Raw genomic sequence first — 19,158 nt, forward strand, 5'->3', positions numbered from 1 at the left:
CATTTATGAACATTTGAACATCTTGGCCATGTTCTGTTATAATCTCCACCCGGCACAGCCAGAAGAGTCACCGTGCTTCTACATCTACACCTGCATTGCTTGCTGTTTGTGGTTTTTAGGCTGGGTTTCTGTACAGCACTTTGAGATATCAGCTGATGTAAGAAGGGCTTTATAAATACATTTGATTGATTGATTGATTGATTAAAGAGATACTCCGGTATTTTGCATACTTTTTAGCCAGTAGTTCTGAAAGTAGAACTCACGAGCCAAAAATGGTCCCCGATTATTGAGTACTCCGTCACATATGTGCAGATACGTGCACCACGTCATTACTCTCTCTCTCTTTCTGTTGTGTCCACTGAGCCGTTGGACCCGCCCAGCAACCTCATTGGATAACGCTGGGCAGGCTGGCTGTCGCTCAAATGCGAGGGGCTGAAGCTCATTGAATAGAACTCAAATTGTTAGGGGGCTGGCCCACGTGGGGGGAAATGTAGGTAAATATGTCACGGCACAGAGAAAACAATCGCTTTCAAACTATTTGGCTAATTGAGGTAAGACAGTAAGTCTGCTCATAGATTCTGCATAGAACTACACATTGACACATCCAGCCCAAAGCGGGAGGTTGAAAAAAATACTTTCTTAGTCGTCAAAGTACCCGAAGAATGTCTTTAAAGGTGCTAGAATGTGGACCATATTTGGATGTGTTGGTAAAATCACTTCCTGTTTAGCCAAGCGGGGTGAGTCAGAAACCTCTAGCTAAGTTTATTTCCAGAGAATTTCTTAGTAGTTACGTGATTTTGTATAACTAGCAAAGGAGTTTTTGAAGTTGAGAGTGCAGTCTTGATTAATTTTGGCAACGAGGTACGAAAACTAACATAGTTCAGCTAGCCAGTTAGTTTAGCCAGGGAAGACAAGATTGGGACAGGATATAGCTGGGTGCCAATGCACACTAGGCTAATTCAGGAGACAAATTCTCGTCTCTTTTTAAAAAAAATCATCCTGATATCAGGAGATGGAGGCGAACAGATTGATTTGAATTCAGAGACTGAAATGAATAAATCAGATGACTAATATTTATGGGACATCGAATCGATATACAATCCTGGAATCAGCTGTAACTGTCAATAGTAAAAACAAAGCTTAAAACGATGTTTGAGTGAACGCTGAATACAGAAAATGAATTGGGGGAGTCGCCCCCAGACATGGTAGACTCCTCCTCACCACTCCATGGCCTTGATGTACATGTTGTACCCATAGAGATAGATAGAGGACTCATTGTTGTATCTGTGCCATTACGGCGTCTGTGACAGAATGGGCAGTGTCATTGAGGCCGTCTCCATTTTAAAGTAGTTCATTTTCTTCTTCTTCATGGACATTGATTGCTCCCAACTCATAGGAATCCCCACCCAGTTGACTACTTTAATATAGTGGAAGCCCTCCATGTCCATGCTAAAATGGGTTAAATCCACGATGAGTCCTCTATATATCTTTTACTGTGAATATTTAGCTAACTAAAACGAGTGTTCCGTCACCTTGAACAACCTCAAGAGACAGCCATGAGAAAGGAGCATTTATTTTTTTATCCCAAATAACAAATATGCAATTCAGACAAAGTACAAAAGGGACAGATACGATGTTTGACAATCTGAACATACAGAAATGAAGAAAACAAACAAATCTGTGCCTAGAGCAAGAAGTGGTCACCTACAGTTTATTCAACTTTATGACATTGTAACAGTGTAAGAACAGTGTAACCTCTCTTTCCCAGACATACACACTTAGACAGTAATCCTTCTTGGACGTTACGTTGTTGTTGTTGATGATGATGATGATGGTGATGATGCTGGTGTTGATGATTATGATGATGATGATGATGATGATGATGTTGATGATGATGATGATGATGCTGTTGTTGATGATGATGATGGTGATGATGATGATGTTGGTGATGATGATGATGATGATGCTGTTGTTGATGATGGTGATGGTGATGATGATGATGATGGTGATGATGATGATGATGATGATGATGATGATGATGATGGTGATGATGATGATGTTGGTGATGATGATGATGATGATGCTGTTGTTGATGATGGTGATGGTGATGATGATGATGATGGTGATGATGATGATGATGATGATGATGATGATGTTGCAACAGTCATTTTAACTGTCAGTCGATGTTTATGTCGCTTCCATCAGGATATGATGTTACATACGGGTAGTTCACGTCCATCAGGATATGATGTTACATACGGGTAGTTCACGTCCATCAGGATATGATGTTACATACGGGTAGTTCACGTCCATCAGGATGTTGCATACGGGTAGTTCACGTCCATCAGGATGTTACATACGGGTAGTTCACGTCCATCAGGATGTTACATACGGGTAGTTCACGTCCATCAGGATGTTACATACGGGTAGTTCACGTCCATCAGGATGTTACATACGGGTAGTTCACGTCCATCAGGATGTTACATACGGGTAGTTCACGTCCATCAGGATATGATGTTACATACGGGTAGTTCACGTCCATCAGGATATGATGTTACATACGGGTAGTTTACGTCCATCAGGATGTTACAAACGGCAGTTCACTTCCAACAGTGTTCTTTGTGACTTCCCATGTTGTATAGAACTAAATACTGTCAGTCTGAGTGTCTTAGTGTTAACGGAAATAGAATGTGGAATAGAATGAGACTCACATGGTGTGTGGTGTGGTGGTGTGATGGTGTGGTGGTGGTGTGTGGCGGTGGTGGTGGTGTGATGGTGTGGTGGTGGTGGTGTGGTGGTGTGGTGGTGGTGTGTGGCGGTGGTGGTGGTGTGATGGTGGTGGTGTGGTGGTGTGGTGGTGTGATGTGGCGGTGGTGGTGGTGGTGGTGTGGTGGTGGTGGTGTGGTGGTGTGATGGTGTGGTGGTGGTGGTGGTGTGGTGGTGGTGGTGTGGTGGTGGTGTGGTGGTGGTGGGGTGGTGGTGGTGGTGGTGGTGGTGGTGGTGGGGTGGTGGTGGTGTGGTGGTGTGTGATGGTGGTGGTGTGGTGGTGTGGTAGTGTGGTAGTGTGGTAGTGTGTTGTGGTGTTGTGGTGTGTGGTGGTGTGGTGTGGTGTGATGGTGGTGGTGTGGTGGTGTGGTGGTGGTGTGTGATGGTGGTGTGATGTGATGGTGGTGGTGGTGTGGTGGTGGTGTGGTGGTGTGGTGGTATGGTGGTGGTGGTGTGGTGGTGGTGTGGTGGTGATCTGGTGGTGTTGTGGTGTGGTGGTGTGGTGGTGGTGTGGTGTTATGGTGTTATGGTGGTGTGGTGGTGTTGTGGTGTTATGGTGTGGTGGTGTTGTGGTGTGGTGGTGTGGTGATCTGGTGGTGTTGTGGTGTGTGGTGGTGGTGTTGTGGTGTGTGGTGGTGGTGTGGTGGTGGTGTGGTGGTGTGGTGGTGTTGTGGTGTTATGGTGGTGTGGTGTTATGGTGTTATGGTGGTGTGGTGTTATGGTGGTGGTGGTGGTAGTGTGTTGTGGTGTTGTGGTGTGGTGGTGTGTGGTGGTGTGGTGTGGTGTGATGGTGGTGGTGTGGTGGTGGTGGTGTGGTGGTGTGATGTGATGGTGGTGGTGTGGTGGTGTGGTGGTGTGGTGGTGGTGGTGTGGTGTTGTGGTGTGGTGGTGGTGGTGTGGTGGTGGTGTTGTGGTGTTATGGTGTTATGGTGGTGTGGTGGTGTGGTGGTGGTGTTGTGGTGTGGTGGTGTGGTGATCTGGTGGTGTTGTGGTGTGTGGTGGTGTGGTGGTGGTGTTGTGGTGTGGTGGTGTGGTGATCTGGTGGTGTTGTGGTGTGTGGTGGTGGTGTTGTGGTGTGTGGTGGTGGTGTGGTGGTGTGGTGGTGTGGTGGTGTTGTTGTGGTGTTGTGGTGTTGTGGTGGTGTGGTGGTGTGGTGATCTGGTGGTGTTGTGGTGTGTGGCGGTGTTATGGTGGTGTGGTGATGTGGTGGTGTGGTGGTGGTGTGGTGGTGTGGTGGTGTGGTGGTGTGGTGGTGTTATGGTGGTGTGGTGGTGTTGTGGTGTTATGGTGGTGTGGTGGTGGTGTGGTGTTATGGTGGTGTGGTGGTGGTGTGGTGGTGTGGTGGTGGTGTGGTGGTGTTGTGGTGTTATGGTGGTGTGGTGGTGTGGTGGTGGTGGTGTGGTGGTGTGGTGATCTGGTGGTGTTGTGGTGTGGTGGATGATTTGGTCACACTGGAACTCAAGTCAATCCCATCCTGGAGATCTCAAGGTGACCCCACTTCCTGTCATATGATTGTGATTGATAATTCAGTTCCGACCACATCTCTGTGGAACATTCAACACTCTGTCTCTCTTTTTCTCTGACACACACTCACACACTCACACACTCACACACTCAAGCCAGTCAGCCAGTCATGAGAGACACACTCCTTCTAGCGAACCTATGTCCATTCTCACGACAGGTCAACACTCTCGTACTCTGCGTGGTCTGATGCGTGGTTCGAGGCCTGATCCGAGGCATAGTCCGGGGCATGATCTGAGTCATCCAGGTCCATCCCTGGCACCAGACTGTAGTATTCAGTGGTCTGGGTCATATAAGCCTTCTCCCTGTCTGCTGAGTCCTTCATCACCTCCGTCACACTCACTGCATCCAGCTCTACTTGTCCGCCTAGGTCCAGCTCAGGGCCCTCTGTCTGGGAGGAGGACCCAGGAGAGGGAGGGGAGTTGGGGAGGGAGTGAGAGAGGGACTCCACAGATTCTACTTTAATCTCCACCTCCTCATAGATGTCCCTGGTGGAGCCAAGAAGGGTGGAGGAGGGTCGCAGGAGGAGCTGGTTCTTCAACATCTCCTTCCTGCTGCTGTCCCCCGCCATGGGGTAGTTACCCCCTCCTCCGCCTGCTGGGGGCTTGGATCGGTGGTGGTGACCGTTGGGTGAATGGGAGTGGGAGGCCTTCTTCTTGGAGGAGCCGAAGGCCGGCTTCTCCTTCGTCTTCCTCTTCCTCCCACAGCACCAGCAGAGGACGAGGCCGAGGAGGATGAAGAGGGGCAGGAGGATGAAAAGTGCCGTGAGCCCTGGTGGGCGGCAGACGTCACCAGGTGCCACCGACCACACGAGCCGCCCAGCCAGGCTCCGAGGAGATGCGCAGGTGATGTTACCCACGATGCCCTGCAGGCTGGTTTTGTTGTTGTCCAGCTCCTCCACCAGGGAGCAAGAGCAGTCCCAGGGGTTGTCCACCAGTTCCAGCCTCTCCAGACCCCGCAGAGACAGCACAGAGGTGGGGAGAGAACGGAGGAGGTTGCCCCTGAGATCTAGCTCCCGAAGGCCGTCAGATCCCTTGAGGAAATCCTCAGGCAGCTCCCTCAGCTGGTTCATGCCCAGCTCCAGCACCTTCAGGCTGGGCAGATCTGACAGGAAGTTCCCTGGGATGGAGGTCAGTCTGTTGTGACCCAGATAGACCTCCTGGAGAGGAGAGAGTGTGGTCTCTGTGTCCTCCAGGTCTATCTGAGTGATGGTACAGTGAGACAGGTCCAGGAGCTGTAGTCTGGTCCTGTTGGTGAGCATGGCCCAGCGAACATGGCCGAACGTGGAGCCGGAGTAGTTCAGACAGCAGGCCTCAGCGGGTAGGACAGAGGGAAACTGGGCCAAAATGGTGGCTCCTGGACACTGACATCCCTCTGAGTGGATGGTCATCACAGGGAGAGTACACAGCAACAGTAGAGCCCACTGAGAGAACATCTCTGGAGAGAGAGACAGAGACAGAGACAGAGACAGAGACAGAGACAGAGGGAGGGCCGAGAGAGAGAGAGACAGACAGACAATGAGAGGAGAGAGATGAGAGAGAGAGAGAGAGAGAGAGAGAGAGAGAGAGAGATGAGAGAGAGAGAGAGAGCGAGAGAGAGAGAGCGAGACAGACAATGAGAGAGTAGAAAGAGAAGAGAGAAGAGAGAGAGGAGAGAGAGGAGAGAGAGACAGACAGACATTGTGTCATGATTGTGATTACAAAGTTGGCCAGTGCAGTTCCCTCCCTCTCCCTCTCTCTCTCTCTCTCTCTCAATTCACTTTCAATTTAAGAGCTTTATTGGCATGGGAAACATATGTTAACTTTGCCAAAGCAAGTGAAGTAGATAATAAACAAAGTGAAATAAACAATCAAAACAAACATTACACTCTGAAGTTCCAAAAGAATAAAGACATTTCAAATGTCATACTATGTCTTTATACGGTGATGTAACGATGTGCAAATAGTTAAAGTACAAAAGGGAAAATAAATAAACATAAATATGGGTTGTATTTACAATGGTGGTTGTTCACTCGTGGCAAAAGGTCACAAATGTTGCTGCTGTGATGCACACTGTGGTGTTTCACCCAGTAGATATGGGAGTTTTTCAAAACTGGATTTGTATTCAAATTCTTTGTGGATCTGTGTAATCTGAGGGAAATGTGTCTCTCTAATATGGTCATACATTTGGCAGGGGGTTAGGAAGTGCAGCTCAGTTTCCACCTCATTTTGTGGGCAGTGTGCACATAGCCTGTCTTCTCTTGAGAGCCATGTCTGCCTACGGCGGCCTTTCTCAATAGCAAGGCTATGCTCACTGAGTCTGTACATAGTCAAAGCTTTCCTTAAGTTTGGGTCAGTCACAGTGGTCAGGTATTTTGCCACTGTGTACTCTCTGTTTAGGGCCAAATAGCATTATAGTTTGCTCTGTTTTTTTGTTAATTCTTTCCAATGTGTCAAGTAATTATCATTTAGTTTTCTCAAGATTTGGTTGGGTCTAATTGTGTTGCTGTCCTGGGCCTCTCTCCCTCCCAGAGAGACATGCTATTTGTTGTTCCACAGAGATGTAACCAGGAATCTGTCACCCAGCAACCCCTGTAGCAACCCTTCTGAGGCTCCTGGCTGGTTGTTGACAAGTCTGGGAGGCCGTTGGCCTGGCGACGCAGAACGCTGGGGATCAGACGTCCACCTCTCACGCCTGTCTACTGTATTGTGTCTGTTGTCTATGCTATATTGTTGTTGTGTTGAGTCTGTCTGTCTGTCAACAGAACCAACTCTGTAATGGTCAACTGTAATGGTCAACAGATCCTAAATCCTGACCGTCTTCTCCATCTGACTTGTGAAGGGTATTCTGGACAAATTTAAATGAAAGGTGATCAACAAAAGCTTCTTTATAGTTAAAAAAAACTATCTCTCTCAACGGACTAAAAAACTCTCTCTCCCAACGGACTCTAAAAAAACTCTCTCTCCCAACGGACTCTAAAAAAACTATCTCTCCCAACGGACTCTAAAAAAACTCTCTCTCCCAACGGACTCTAAAAAAACTCTCTCTCCCAACGGACTCTAAAAAAACTCTCTCTCCCAACGGACTCTAAAAAAACTCTCTCTCCCAACGGACTCTAAAAAAACTCTCTCTCCCAACGGACTCTAAAAAAACTCTCTCTCCCAACGGACTCTAAAAAAACTCTCTCTCCCAACGGACTCTAAAAAAACTATCTCTTCCAACGGACTCTAAAAAAACTCTCTCTTCCAACGGACTCTAAAAAAACTCTCTCTCCCAACGGACTCTAAAAAAACTCTCTCTCCCAACGGACTCTAAAAAAACTGTATCTGTGTGGCTGGCAGAAAGAGAGAGAGAGAAAGCCTGTATCTGTGTGGCTGGCAGAAAGAGAGAGAGAGAAAGCCTGTATCTGTGTGGCTGGCAGAAAGACAGAGAGAACGCCTGTATCTGTGTGGCTGGCAGAAAGAGAGAGAGAGAAAGCCTGTATCTGTGTGGCTGGCAGAAAGAGAGAGAGAAAGCCTGTATCTGTGTGGCTGGCAGAAAGACAGAGAGAGAAAGCCTGTATCTGTGTGGCTGGCAGAAAGACAGAGAGAAAGCCTGTATCTGTGTGGCTGACAGAAAGACAGAGAGAGAAAGCCTGTATCTGTGTGGCTGGCAGAAAGACAGAGAGAGAAAGCCTGTATCTGTGTGGCTGGAAGAAAGACAGAGAGAAAGCCTGTATCTGTGTGGCTGACAGAAAGACAGAGAGAAAGCCTGTATCTGTGTGGCTGACAGAAAGACAGAGAGAAAGCCTGTATCTGTGTGGCTGGCAGAAAGACAGAGAGAAAGCCTGTATCTGTGTGGCTGGCAGAAAGACAGAGAGAAAGCCTGTATCTGTGTGGCTGGCAGAAAGACAGAGAGAAAGCCTGTATCTGTGTGGCTGGCAGAAAGACAGAGAGAACGCCTGTATCTGTGTGGCTGGCAGAAAGACAGAGAGAAAGCCTGTATCTGTGTGGCTGGCAGAAAGACAGAGAGAGAAAGCCTGTATCTGTGTGGCTGGCAGAAAGACAGAGAGAGAAAGCCTGTATCTGTGTGGCTGGCAGAAAGACAGAGAGAAAGCCTGTATCTGTGTGGCTGGCAGAAAGACAGAGAGAAAGACTGTATCTGTGTGGCTGGCAGAAAGACAGAGAGAAAGCCTGTATCTGTGTGGCTGGCAGAAAGACAGAGAGAAAGCCTGTATCTGTGTGGCTGGCAGAAAGACAGAGAGAGAAAGCCTGTATCTGTGTGGCTGGCAGAAAGACAGAGAGAAAGCCTGTATCTGTGTGGCTGGCAGAAAGACAGAGAGAAAGCCTGTATCTGTGTGGCTGGCAGAAAGACAGAGAGAAAGCCTGTATCTGTGTGGTTGGCAGAAAGACAGAGAGAAAGCCTGTATCTGTGTGGCTGGCAGAAAGACAGAGAGAAAGCCTGTATCTGTGTGGCTGGCAGAAAGACAGAGAGAGAAAGCCTGTATCTGTGTGGCTGGCAGAAAGACAGAGAGAGAAAGCCTGTATCTGTGTGGCTGGCAGAAAGACAAAGAGAGAAAGCCTGTATCTGTGTGGCTGGCAGAAAGACAGAGAGAAAGCCTGTATCTGTGTGGCTGGCAGAAAGACAGAGAGAAAGCCTGTATCTGTGTGGCTGGCAGAAAGACAGAGAGAAAGCCTGTATCTGTGTGCTGGCAGAAAGACAGAGAGAAAGCCTGTATCTGTGTGGCTGGCAGAAAGACAGAGAGAGAAAGCCTGTATCTGTGTGGCTGGCAGAAAGACAAAGAGAGAAAGCCTGTATCTGTGTGGCTGGCAGAAAGACAGAGAGAAAGCCTGTATCTGTGTGGCTGGCAGAAAGACAGAGAGAAAGCCTGTATCTGTGTGGCTGGCAGAAAGACAGAGAGAAAGCCTGTATCTGTGTGCTGGCAGAAAGACAGAGAGAAAGCCTGTATCTGTGTGGCTGGCAGAAAGACAGAGAGAGAAAGCCTGTATCTGTGTGGCTGGCAGAAAGACAGAGAGAAAGCCTGTATCTGTGTGGCTGGCAGAAAGACAGAGAGAAAGCCTGTATCTGTGTGGCTGGCAGAAAGACAGAGAGAAAGCCTGTATCTGTGTTGCTGGCAGAAAGACAGAGAGAAAGCCTGTATCTGTGTGGCTGGCAGAAAGACAGAGAGAAAGCCTGTATCTGTGTGGCTGGCAGAAAGACAGAGAGAGAAAGCCTGTATCTGTGTGGCTGGCAGAAAGACAGAGAGAGAAAGCCTGTATCTGTGTGGCTGGCAGAAAGACAGAGAGAGAAAGCCTGTATCTGTGTGGCTTGCAGAAAGACAGAGAGAAAGCCTGTATCTGTGTGGCTGGCAGAAAGACACAGAGAGAAAGCCTGTATCTGTGTGGCTGGCAGAAAGACAGAGAGAGAAAGCCTGTATCTGTGTGGCTGACAGAAAGACAGAGAGAAAACCTGTATCTGTGTGGCTGGCAGAAAGACAGAGAGAAAGCCTGTATCCGTGTGGCTGGCAGAAAGACAGAGAGAAAGCCTGTATCTGTGTGGCTGGCAGAAAGACAGAGAGAGAAAGCCTGTATCTGTGTGGCTGGCAGAAAGACAGAGAGAAAGCCTGTATCTGTGTGGCTGGCAGAAAGACAGAGAGAAAGCCTGTATCCGTGTGGCTGGCAGAAAGACAGAGAGAAAGCCTGTATCTGTGTGGCTGGCAGAAAGACAGAGAGAGAAAGCCTGTATCTGTGTGGCTGGCAGAAAGACAGAGAGAAAGCCTGTATCTGTGTGGCTGGCAGAAAGACAGAGAGAAAGACTATATCTGTGTGGCTGGCAGAAAGAGAGAGAGAAATCCTGTATCTGTGTGTGGATATGATGTCACACTTCCTCAACAACAATAGAACAGGAAGAGAAGACAGGAACTCCCCAACAACCCAGCAGACTGGCTGACTGGCTCTCTAAAAGAGAGATGGAAGAACAGAGTGGAAGATTGCCCACCCTTACTTTTTAATCCGGGTTGTATTTGATTCCACTGAGCTGTAGAGAGAAAACACCTGTCTGTCACCTGTGAGGCTGTGACTAGCAGTAATAAGGCTGTACACCAGCTGTATAATGATAATGGCTTTCAATCACTAGAACAGGGTTTCTATAACAGGGTTTCTATAACAGGGTTTCTATAACAGGGATTCTATAACAGGGATTCTATAACAGGGATTCTATAACAGGGTTTCTATAACAGGGATTCTATAACAGGGATTCTATAACAGGGATTCTATAACAAGGTTTCTATAACTATAACAGGGTTTCTATAACAGGGTTTCTATAACTAGAACAGGGTTTCTATAACAGGGATTCTATAACTATAACAGGGTTTCTATAACAGGGTTTCTATAACTATAACAGGGTTTCTATAACAGGGTTTCTATAACAGGGTTTCTATAACAGGGTTTCTATAACTATAACAGGGTTTCTATAACAGGGTTTCTATAACAGGGATTCTATAACTATAACATGGTTTCTATAACAGGGTTTCTATAACAGGGTTTCTATAACAGGGTTTCTATAACAGGGATTCTATAACTATAACAGGGTTTCTATAACAGGGTTTCTATAACTATAACAGGGTTTCTATAACAGGGTTTCTATAACAGAGTTTCTATAACAGGGTTTCTATAACAGGGTTTCTATAACTAGAACAGGGTTTCTATAACTATAACAGGGTTTCTATAACAGGGTTTCTATAACTATAACAGGGTTTCTATAACAGGGTTTCTATAACAGGGTTTCTATGACTATAACAGGGTTTCTATAACAGGGTTTCTATAACTAGAACAGGGTTTCTATAACAGGGTTTCTATGACTATAACAGGGTTTCTATAACAGGGTTTCTATAACTAGAACAGGGTTTCTATAACAGGGTTTCTATAACAGGGTTTCTATAACTATAACAAGGTTTCTATAACAGGGTTTCTATAACTAGAACAGGGTTTCTATAACAGGGTTTCTATAACTAGAACAGGGTTTCTATAACAGGGTTTCTATAACTATAACAGGGATTCTATAACTATAACAGGGTTTCTATAACAGGGTTTCTATAACAGGGATTCTATAACAGGGTTTCTATAACAGGGTTTCTATAACAGGGTTTCTATAACAGGGTTTCTATAACTATAACAGGGTTTCTATAACAGGGATTCTATAACAGGGTTTCTATAACAGGGTTTCTATAACAGGGTTTCTATAACAGGGTTTCTATAACTATAACAGGGTTTCTATAACTAGAACAGGGTTTCTATAACAGGGTTTCTATAACTATAACAGGGTTTCTATAACAGGGTTTCTAAACTATGGGTCGGGACCCAGACTGTACCCTGGGCATGTGAGAGGTGGGTTAATGAACTCAGACATTTCATAGTCTGATGTAAACACTAAAATGTATGACTACATTTGATGCACTACACAGGTTACTGTGTGTTACAGCTTGGCTAGAATGAAACCTTGCATTCAGAGAGGACCGTAAGTTAACCATGTGCTCCAACAGGCTATGGTATCCAGTCTGGGCCTGCTGGTCAAAGTACATCCAGATGTAATTCTTTACCAACATGTGGACGTGTATTTTGGGGTATTTTCTTAGGAAAAACACAGGGGAGTTTGAGGGAGGAAGTGTATTTGTTTACAAAGAGCATTATTCAACACTGTCTCTATCAAAGACGGTATCCCATCCTGTGACAAGCCACTGTATATCTAGCCTCAAATGCATCCCCTATTCCCTATATAGTGCGCTACCGTCGACCAAAGCCCAGAGTGCACTACATAGGGAATAGGGTGGCATTTGGGATGCACTTATTATTTATACTCAGTGTCATTTGCATCCTTCACAGCTTTATGGAAAGGCTTTGTTGAAACTCGGGAAAAATAGGCCTCAAAGTTCTGCTACAATCTATTACAATGGAAAGGTAACTGAGAATGGAAAGATACCGTTTACTGTTGCAGTATTATATGCAGAACTACTGACTGAAGCGGACTTCATTTTGATGTGTTTAACACACACATTGATAAGCGGATTGATCTGCTACGGGGCTCTGAAGGATTTTCCAACCGTCTAGATACCAGATATCATTTATTCACCTCATCATTGATTTTGAAACTGTCTGATCAGGTCAACATACCAGTCACTGAGAGGTTGGGTTGTGGACCCCTGGAACCAAAACAACTTCCCTGTTGTATCAATACAACAAACAATCACTTGATCAGTAGGGACACTGTACCTTTATTGAATCCCTCCATCTTTAAAAGAAGAAAAATAAGTGCTGTGATGTTTGCTAACGCTGTGATTAGTGGTCATATATACCGTAGCTGTAGTTCAACCTTCAGAGCCATACCAGTCACCTAACCTTATCCAACAACACTTCACCAGTCACCTAACCTTATCCAACAACACTTCACCAGTCACCTAACCTTATCCAACAACACTTCACCAGTCATCTAACCTTATCCAACAACACTTCACCAGTCACCTAACCTTATCCAACGATCCCTTCACCAGTCACCTAACCTTATCCAACAACACTTCACCAGTCACCTAACCTTATCCAACAACACTTCACCAGTCATCTAACCTTATCCAACAACACTTCACCAGTCATCTAACCTTATCCAACAACACTTCACCAGTCACCTAACCTTATCCAACGATCCCTTCACCAGTCACCTAACCTTATCCAACGATCCCTTCACCAGTCACCTAACCTTATCCAACAACACTTCACCAGTCACCTAACCTTATCCAACAACACTTCACCAGTCATCTAACCTTATCCAACAACACTTCACCAGTCACCTAACCTTATCCAACGATCCCTTCACCAGTCACCTAACCTTATCCAACAACACTTCACCAGTCACCTAACCTTATCCAACAACACTTCACCAGTCACCTAACCTTATCCAACGATCACTTCACCAGTCACCTAACCTTATCCAACAACACTTCACCAGTCATCTAACCTTATCCCAGGAATTTGTTGTTGAGGTGATTCAAATGTGTGCTAACAGTGTGGTTCAACAGAGTCCACATTAACATCCATGTTAGGCCTACTAGTTAACCAATCCATGTGTAGCCTAATGCTCTGGTCTGATACTAGTTAACCCACCCATGTGTAGCCTAATGCTCTGGTCTGACTAGTTAACCAATCCATGTGTAGCCTAATGCTCTGGTCTGATACTAGTTAACCCACCCATATGTAGCCTAATGCTCTGGTCTGATACTAGTTAACCCACCCATATGTAGCCTAATGCTCTGGTCTGATACTAGTTAACCCACCCATGTGTAGCCTAATGCTCTGGTCTGATACTAGTTAACCAATCCATGTGTAGCCTAATGCTCTGGTCTGATACTAGTTAACCCACCCATGTGTAGCCTAATGCTCTGGTCTGACTAGTTAACCCACCCATGTGTAGCCTAATGCTCTGGTCTGATACTAGTTAACCCACCCATGTGTAGCCTAATGCTCTGGTCTGATACTAGTTAACCCACCCATGTGTAGCCTAATGCTCTGGTCTGATACTAGTTAACCCACCCATGTGTAGCCTAATGCTCTGGTCTGACTAGTTAACCCACCCATGTGTAGCCTAATGCTCTGGTCTGATACTAGTTAACCCACCCATGTGTAGCTTAATGCTCTGGTCTGATACTAGTTAACCCACCCATATGTAGCCTAATGCTCTGGTCTGATACTAGTTAACCCACCCATGTGTAGCCTAATGCTCTGGACTGATACTAGTTAACCAATCCATGTGTAGCCTAATGCTCTGGTCTGATACTAGTTAACCCACCCACGTGTAGCCTAATGCTCTGGTCTGATACTAGTTAACCCACCCATGTGAAGCCTAATGCTCTGGTCTGATACTAGTTAACCCACCCATATGTAGCCTAATGCTCTGGTCTGATACTAGTTAACCCACCCATGTGTAGCCTAATGCTCTGGTCTGATACTAGTTAACCAATCCATGTGTAGCCTAATGCTCTGGTCTGACTAGTTAACCCACCCATGTGTAGCCTAATGCTCTGGTCTGACTAGTTAACCCACCCATGTGTAGCCTAATGCTCTGGTCTGATACTAGTTAACCAATCCATGTGTAGCCTAATGCTCTGGTCTGATACTAGTTAACCCACCCATGTGTAGCCTAATGCTCTGGTCTGACTAGTTAACCCACCCATGTGTAGCCTAATGCTCTGGTCTGATACTAGTTAACCCACCCATATGTAGCCTAATGCTCTGGTCTGACTAGTTAACCAATCCATGTGTAGCCTAATGCTCTGGTCTGATACTAGTTAACCAATCCATGTGTAGCCTAATGCTCTGGTCTGATACTAGTTAACCAATCCATGTGTAGCCTAATGCTCTGATCTGACATTAGCTTGCACCTTATTCCTTTTAGGGTCATAGGGCTCTGGTTAATAGTAGTGGGACTACCTGGGGAATATGGAGCTACATCCTTAGTGACTCTGGTAGCCATGGCAACAGAGTCTAAAGGTTGGAGTGATTGATAATATTTCAACATCTGTTCCGCGGTACGATTATACGACAGGAAAGCTGCGGTCTGGGTTTTTGTCATAGAACAGAACAGGCAAAGCACCGTATTGACTGATGAGGGAAATAGCACCGTATTGACTGATGAGGGAAATAGCACCGTATTAACTGATGAGGGAAATAGCACCGTATTGACTGATGAGGGAAATAGCACCGTATTGACTGATGAGGGAAATGGCACCGTATTGACTGATGAGGGAAATAGCACCGTATTGACTGATGAGGCAAAGCACCGTATTGACTGATGAGGGAAATAGCACCGTATTGACTGATGAGGGAAATAGCACCGTATTGACTGATGAGGGAAATAGCACCGTATTGACTGATGAGGGAAATAGCACCGTATTGACTGATGAGGGAAATAGCACCGTATTGACTGATGAGGGAAATAGCACCGTATTGACTGATGAGGCAAAGCACCGTATTGACTGATGAGGGAAATAGCACCGTAATGACTGATGAGGGAAATAGCACCGTAATGACTGATGAGGGAAATAGCACCGTATTGACTGATGAGGGAAATAGCACCGTATTGACTGATGAGGGAAATAGCACCGTATTGACTGATGAGGGAAATAGCACCGTAATGACTGATGAGGGAAATAGCACCGTATTGACTGATGAGGGAAATAGCACCATATTGACTGATGAGGGAAATAGCACCGTATTGACTGATGAGGGAAAGAGCACCGTATTGACTGATGAGGGAAATAGCACCGTAATGACTGATGAGGGAAATAGCACCGTATTGACTGATGAGGGAAATAGCACCGTAATGACTGATGAGGGAAATAGCACCGTATTGACTGATGAGGGAAATAGCACCGTAATGACTGATGAGGAAAATAGCACCGTAATTACTGATGAGGGAAATAGCACCGTAATTACTGATGAGGGAAATAGCACCGTAATTACTGATGAGGGTGTCTCTGTGTGTTTGGAAATCCCAGTCGTGGACTGTGTCACTAAATGGCATCATATCTCCTATGTACTTTTCTGGTCAAAAGTAGTGCACTATATAGGGAATAGGGTGCTATAGTAGTCTATATAGGGATTAGTGTGCTATAGTAGTGCACTATATATAGGGGTTAGGGTACCATTTGGGACTAAAGTGTCTCACTGAGGTCAAAGGTTGTGGATGACTAATGTACTGCTATGAAACAGCACGTCAACAGTGTAACGTCCCAAATGCCATCCTATTCCCTATTGGCCCTGATCAGAAGTAGTTCACTATATAGGGAATAGGGTGCCATTTGGGCAAACAGCAGCAGGCCTACCCGCTTGTCTAGTTCAACGGCACACTCACTCGGCATTATCTAAACAGTTTGTTTCTGGGGAATGTCTCGTCTTGGAGTATGTCTACACTAGAGTTATTCAGGTGCAGAGCGAGAATTCTCAGGGGCGGTATTTGGGAGTGTTCATACACTACATGACCAAAAGTATGTGGACATCTGCTTGTCCAACATCTCATTCCAAAATCATGGGCATTAATATGGATTTGGTCCCCTCCTTTGCTGCTATAACAGCCTCCACTCTTCTGGGAAGGCTTTCCACTAGATGTTGGAACATTGCTGCTATAACAGCCTCCTCTCTTCTGGGAAGGCTTTCCACTAGATGTTGGAACATTGCTGCTATAACAGCCTCCACTCTTCTGGGAAGACTTTCCACTAGATGTTGGAACATTGCTGCTATAACAGCCTCCACTCTTCTGGGAAGGCTTTCCACTAGATGTTGGAACATTGCTGCTATAACAGCCTCCACTCTTCTGGGAAGGCTTTCCACTAGATGTTGGAACATCGCTGCGGGGACGTGCTTCCATTCAGCCTCAAGAACACTAGTGAGATCGAGGACTGATGTTGGGCGATGAGGCCTGGCTCCAATTCATCCCAAAGGTATTCGATGGGGTTGAGGTCAGGGCTCTGTGCAGGCCAGTCAAGTTCTTCCACACCGATCTCGACAAACCATTTCTGTATGGACCTCACTTTGTGCACTGGGGCATTGTCATTCTGAAACAGGAAAGGGTCTTCCCCAGAACTGTTGCCACAAAGTTGGAAGCACAGAATCGTATAGAATGTCATTGTATTCTGTAGCGTTAAGATTTCCCTTCACTGAAACTAAGGGGCCCGAACAATGAAAAACAGCCCCAGACCAGTATTTCTCCTCCGCCAAACCCAGAGTCCATTGGCGGTGAGCTTTACACCACTCCAGCCGACGCTTGGCATTGCGCATGGTGATCTTCGGCTGCTCGGCCATGGAAACCCATTTCATGAAGCTCCCGATGAACAGTTCTTGTGCTGACGTTGGTTCCAGAGGCGTTTTGGAACTCAGTAGTGAGTGTTGCAACTGAGGACAGACAGTTTTTACGCGCTTACGTGCTTCAGCACTCGGCGGCCCCGTTCTGTGAGCTTGTGTGGCCTACCACTTCACAACTGAGCATTTGTTGCTCCTAGTTGTTTCCACTTCACAATACCAGCACTTACAGTTGACCAAGGCCGCTCGAGCAGAGCAGAGCAGAGCGCCCCCCCAGTTTGACGAACTGACTTGTTGGAAAGGTGGCATCCTATGACGATTGCGTTGATCACGTTGAAAAACACTGAGGCCCATTCTATTCTATTCATTGCATGGCTGTGTGCTCGATTTCTTTATATTTTTAAATAGTGTGACCACTAATTTGAAGGGGTGTCCACATGCTGCTGTATATAGAGTGTATCTTAGAGTATGTGTTCATGAAATATCTTAGGGTGTGTGTAGAATGATAGATCATTGTATGGGTGTGTGTGTGTGTGTGTGTGTGTGTGTGTGTAGAGTAGGTAGAGAGAGATCTTATCTTAGGGTGTGTGTGTGTGTGTGTGTGTGTGTGTGTGTGTGTGTGTGTGTGTGTGTGTGTAGAGTAGAGTAGAGTAGAGTAGGTAGAGAGAAATCTTATCTTAGGGTGTGTGTGTGTGTGTGTGTGTGTGTGTGTAGAATGGCTAGAGAGAGAGAGAGAGAGATCTTCTGGTGTGTAGGCCTACAGAGAGACATTGTTATGTGTGTACTGTGTTACTGTCGTCAAGAGATGTGTACAGAGAGACAGAGAGCATAGGAAAGGAGGAGAGGCAAGGAAGAGAGGAAAGGAGGTGAGGTTTATTCTCAGGTGATCTCATTCTGGAACAATGTGAGCTGTTACATTCCCTCTCGGGTGAGTTTTTTCAGACTGTACAGGCTATGATGCAAAATTTGCATCACTCTTTTTTTGGTGAGTGTTTTTTTTTTCCTTCACCTTTTTAAATGTAGGGACTTGATTAAACTAGTCAGCTGTGCGACACAGTCATTCCCTCTGCTTATCAACCAAATGGTTACACCTAGTTACAGCAATAACAAGTTACTTTAAAAACAAAAACACACGACTTAAAGACGCAGCACACTTTGCCTATTTAAAACGATATCACTGAGTAATATAAATATTACAAAACTGTATTCTAATAAAGAATAAATTAAGCAACAATATTCACTTTTTCCAATTCCCCCATTTCACATATGGCAAAATACACTTTTATAATAATTATAGGGACCCTGAATGAATGTGATGTTTATCTTACCTTTAACGGCCATGGTTGAAACCTGTTGCCTCGTCTTCAGTAGATGCACATAGCCTTACCAACACGACTGTCAACCGGTCCGCCACAGCCAGCATGTAACCCGATGTAAAAACGACTAGCCTACAGCAGGGACGGCAGCCACGACCTCGTCATCACGTCAACCTTAAATAACGGAGTGACTTAGTAACTCCAGATTCACCATCGCCGCACTCTCCTGAGTCTTTTCCCTATGGGTGTGTCTCTGTCCCTGCCTCCCAGCAATGCAGTTGGACAACAACTTTAAACGGAATGTGAAAATCTTTATTTGAGGGTGTGTGTGCGCGCACGGTAGGTGTGACTGAAACATGACATAGGAAAAAATAGCAATAACTTTCCCTTTAAACACAGTCGGTATAGTTCATGCTAAAAGAGTAATAACTTTCCCTTTAAACACAGTCGGTATAGTTCATGCTAAAAGAGTAATAACTTTCCTTTTAAACACAGTCGGTATAGTTCATGGTCCTACACCGCGCCCCAGTAATATTGTAGCCTAGTACTATAGCGCCCTCTGGTGGTCGTCGACGGATACGTCTTAAACGTCAAGTTCCAAATCCTCTGTTGAAGTACGTGTTTTTCCTCCTTTCACCGCTAGATGGGATGGTTGGAGGATACCACCAGGGACAATTCAGTTCACGTCCAAAAACCAATGTGGCAAAGACGTTTAAATGTATCATCACAATGATCACAATCACTGAGTTGCCAGA

General features: G+C 45.8%; 1 protein-coding gene across 1 annotated transcript; it reads right to left on the reverse strand.

The window, feature by feature from the left end:
- Positions 1-2,965: 2,965 nt before the first annotated feature.
- si:ch211-106k21.5 (trophoblast glycoprotein) lies at positions 2,966-18,716 on the reverse strand. Its single transcript, XM_029646375.2, has 2 exons — positions 18,416-18,716; positions 2,966-5,724 (listed from the first exon to the last, which is right to left on the reverse strand). The coding sequence occupies exons 1-2, from the start codon at positions 18,426-18,428 to the stop codon at positions 4,439-4,441; spliced, it is 1,299 nt and encodes a 432-aa protein (XP_029502235.1). The 5' UTR covers positions 18,429-18,716; the 3' UTR covers positions 2,966-4,438.
- Positions 18,717-19,158: the final 442 nt, after the last annotated feature.

The sequence above is a fragment of the Oncorhynchus nerka genome, linkage group LG20 (assembly GCF_034236695.1).
Source record: "Oncorhynchus nerka isolate Pitt River linkage group LG20, Oner_Uvic_2.0, whole genome shotgun sequence".
In the NCBI taxonomy this organism is placed as follows: Eukaryota; Metazoa; Chordata; class Actinopteri; order Salmoniformes; family Salmonidae; genus Oncorhynchus; species Oncorhynchus nerka.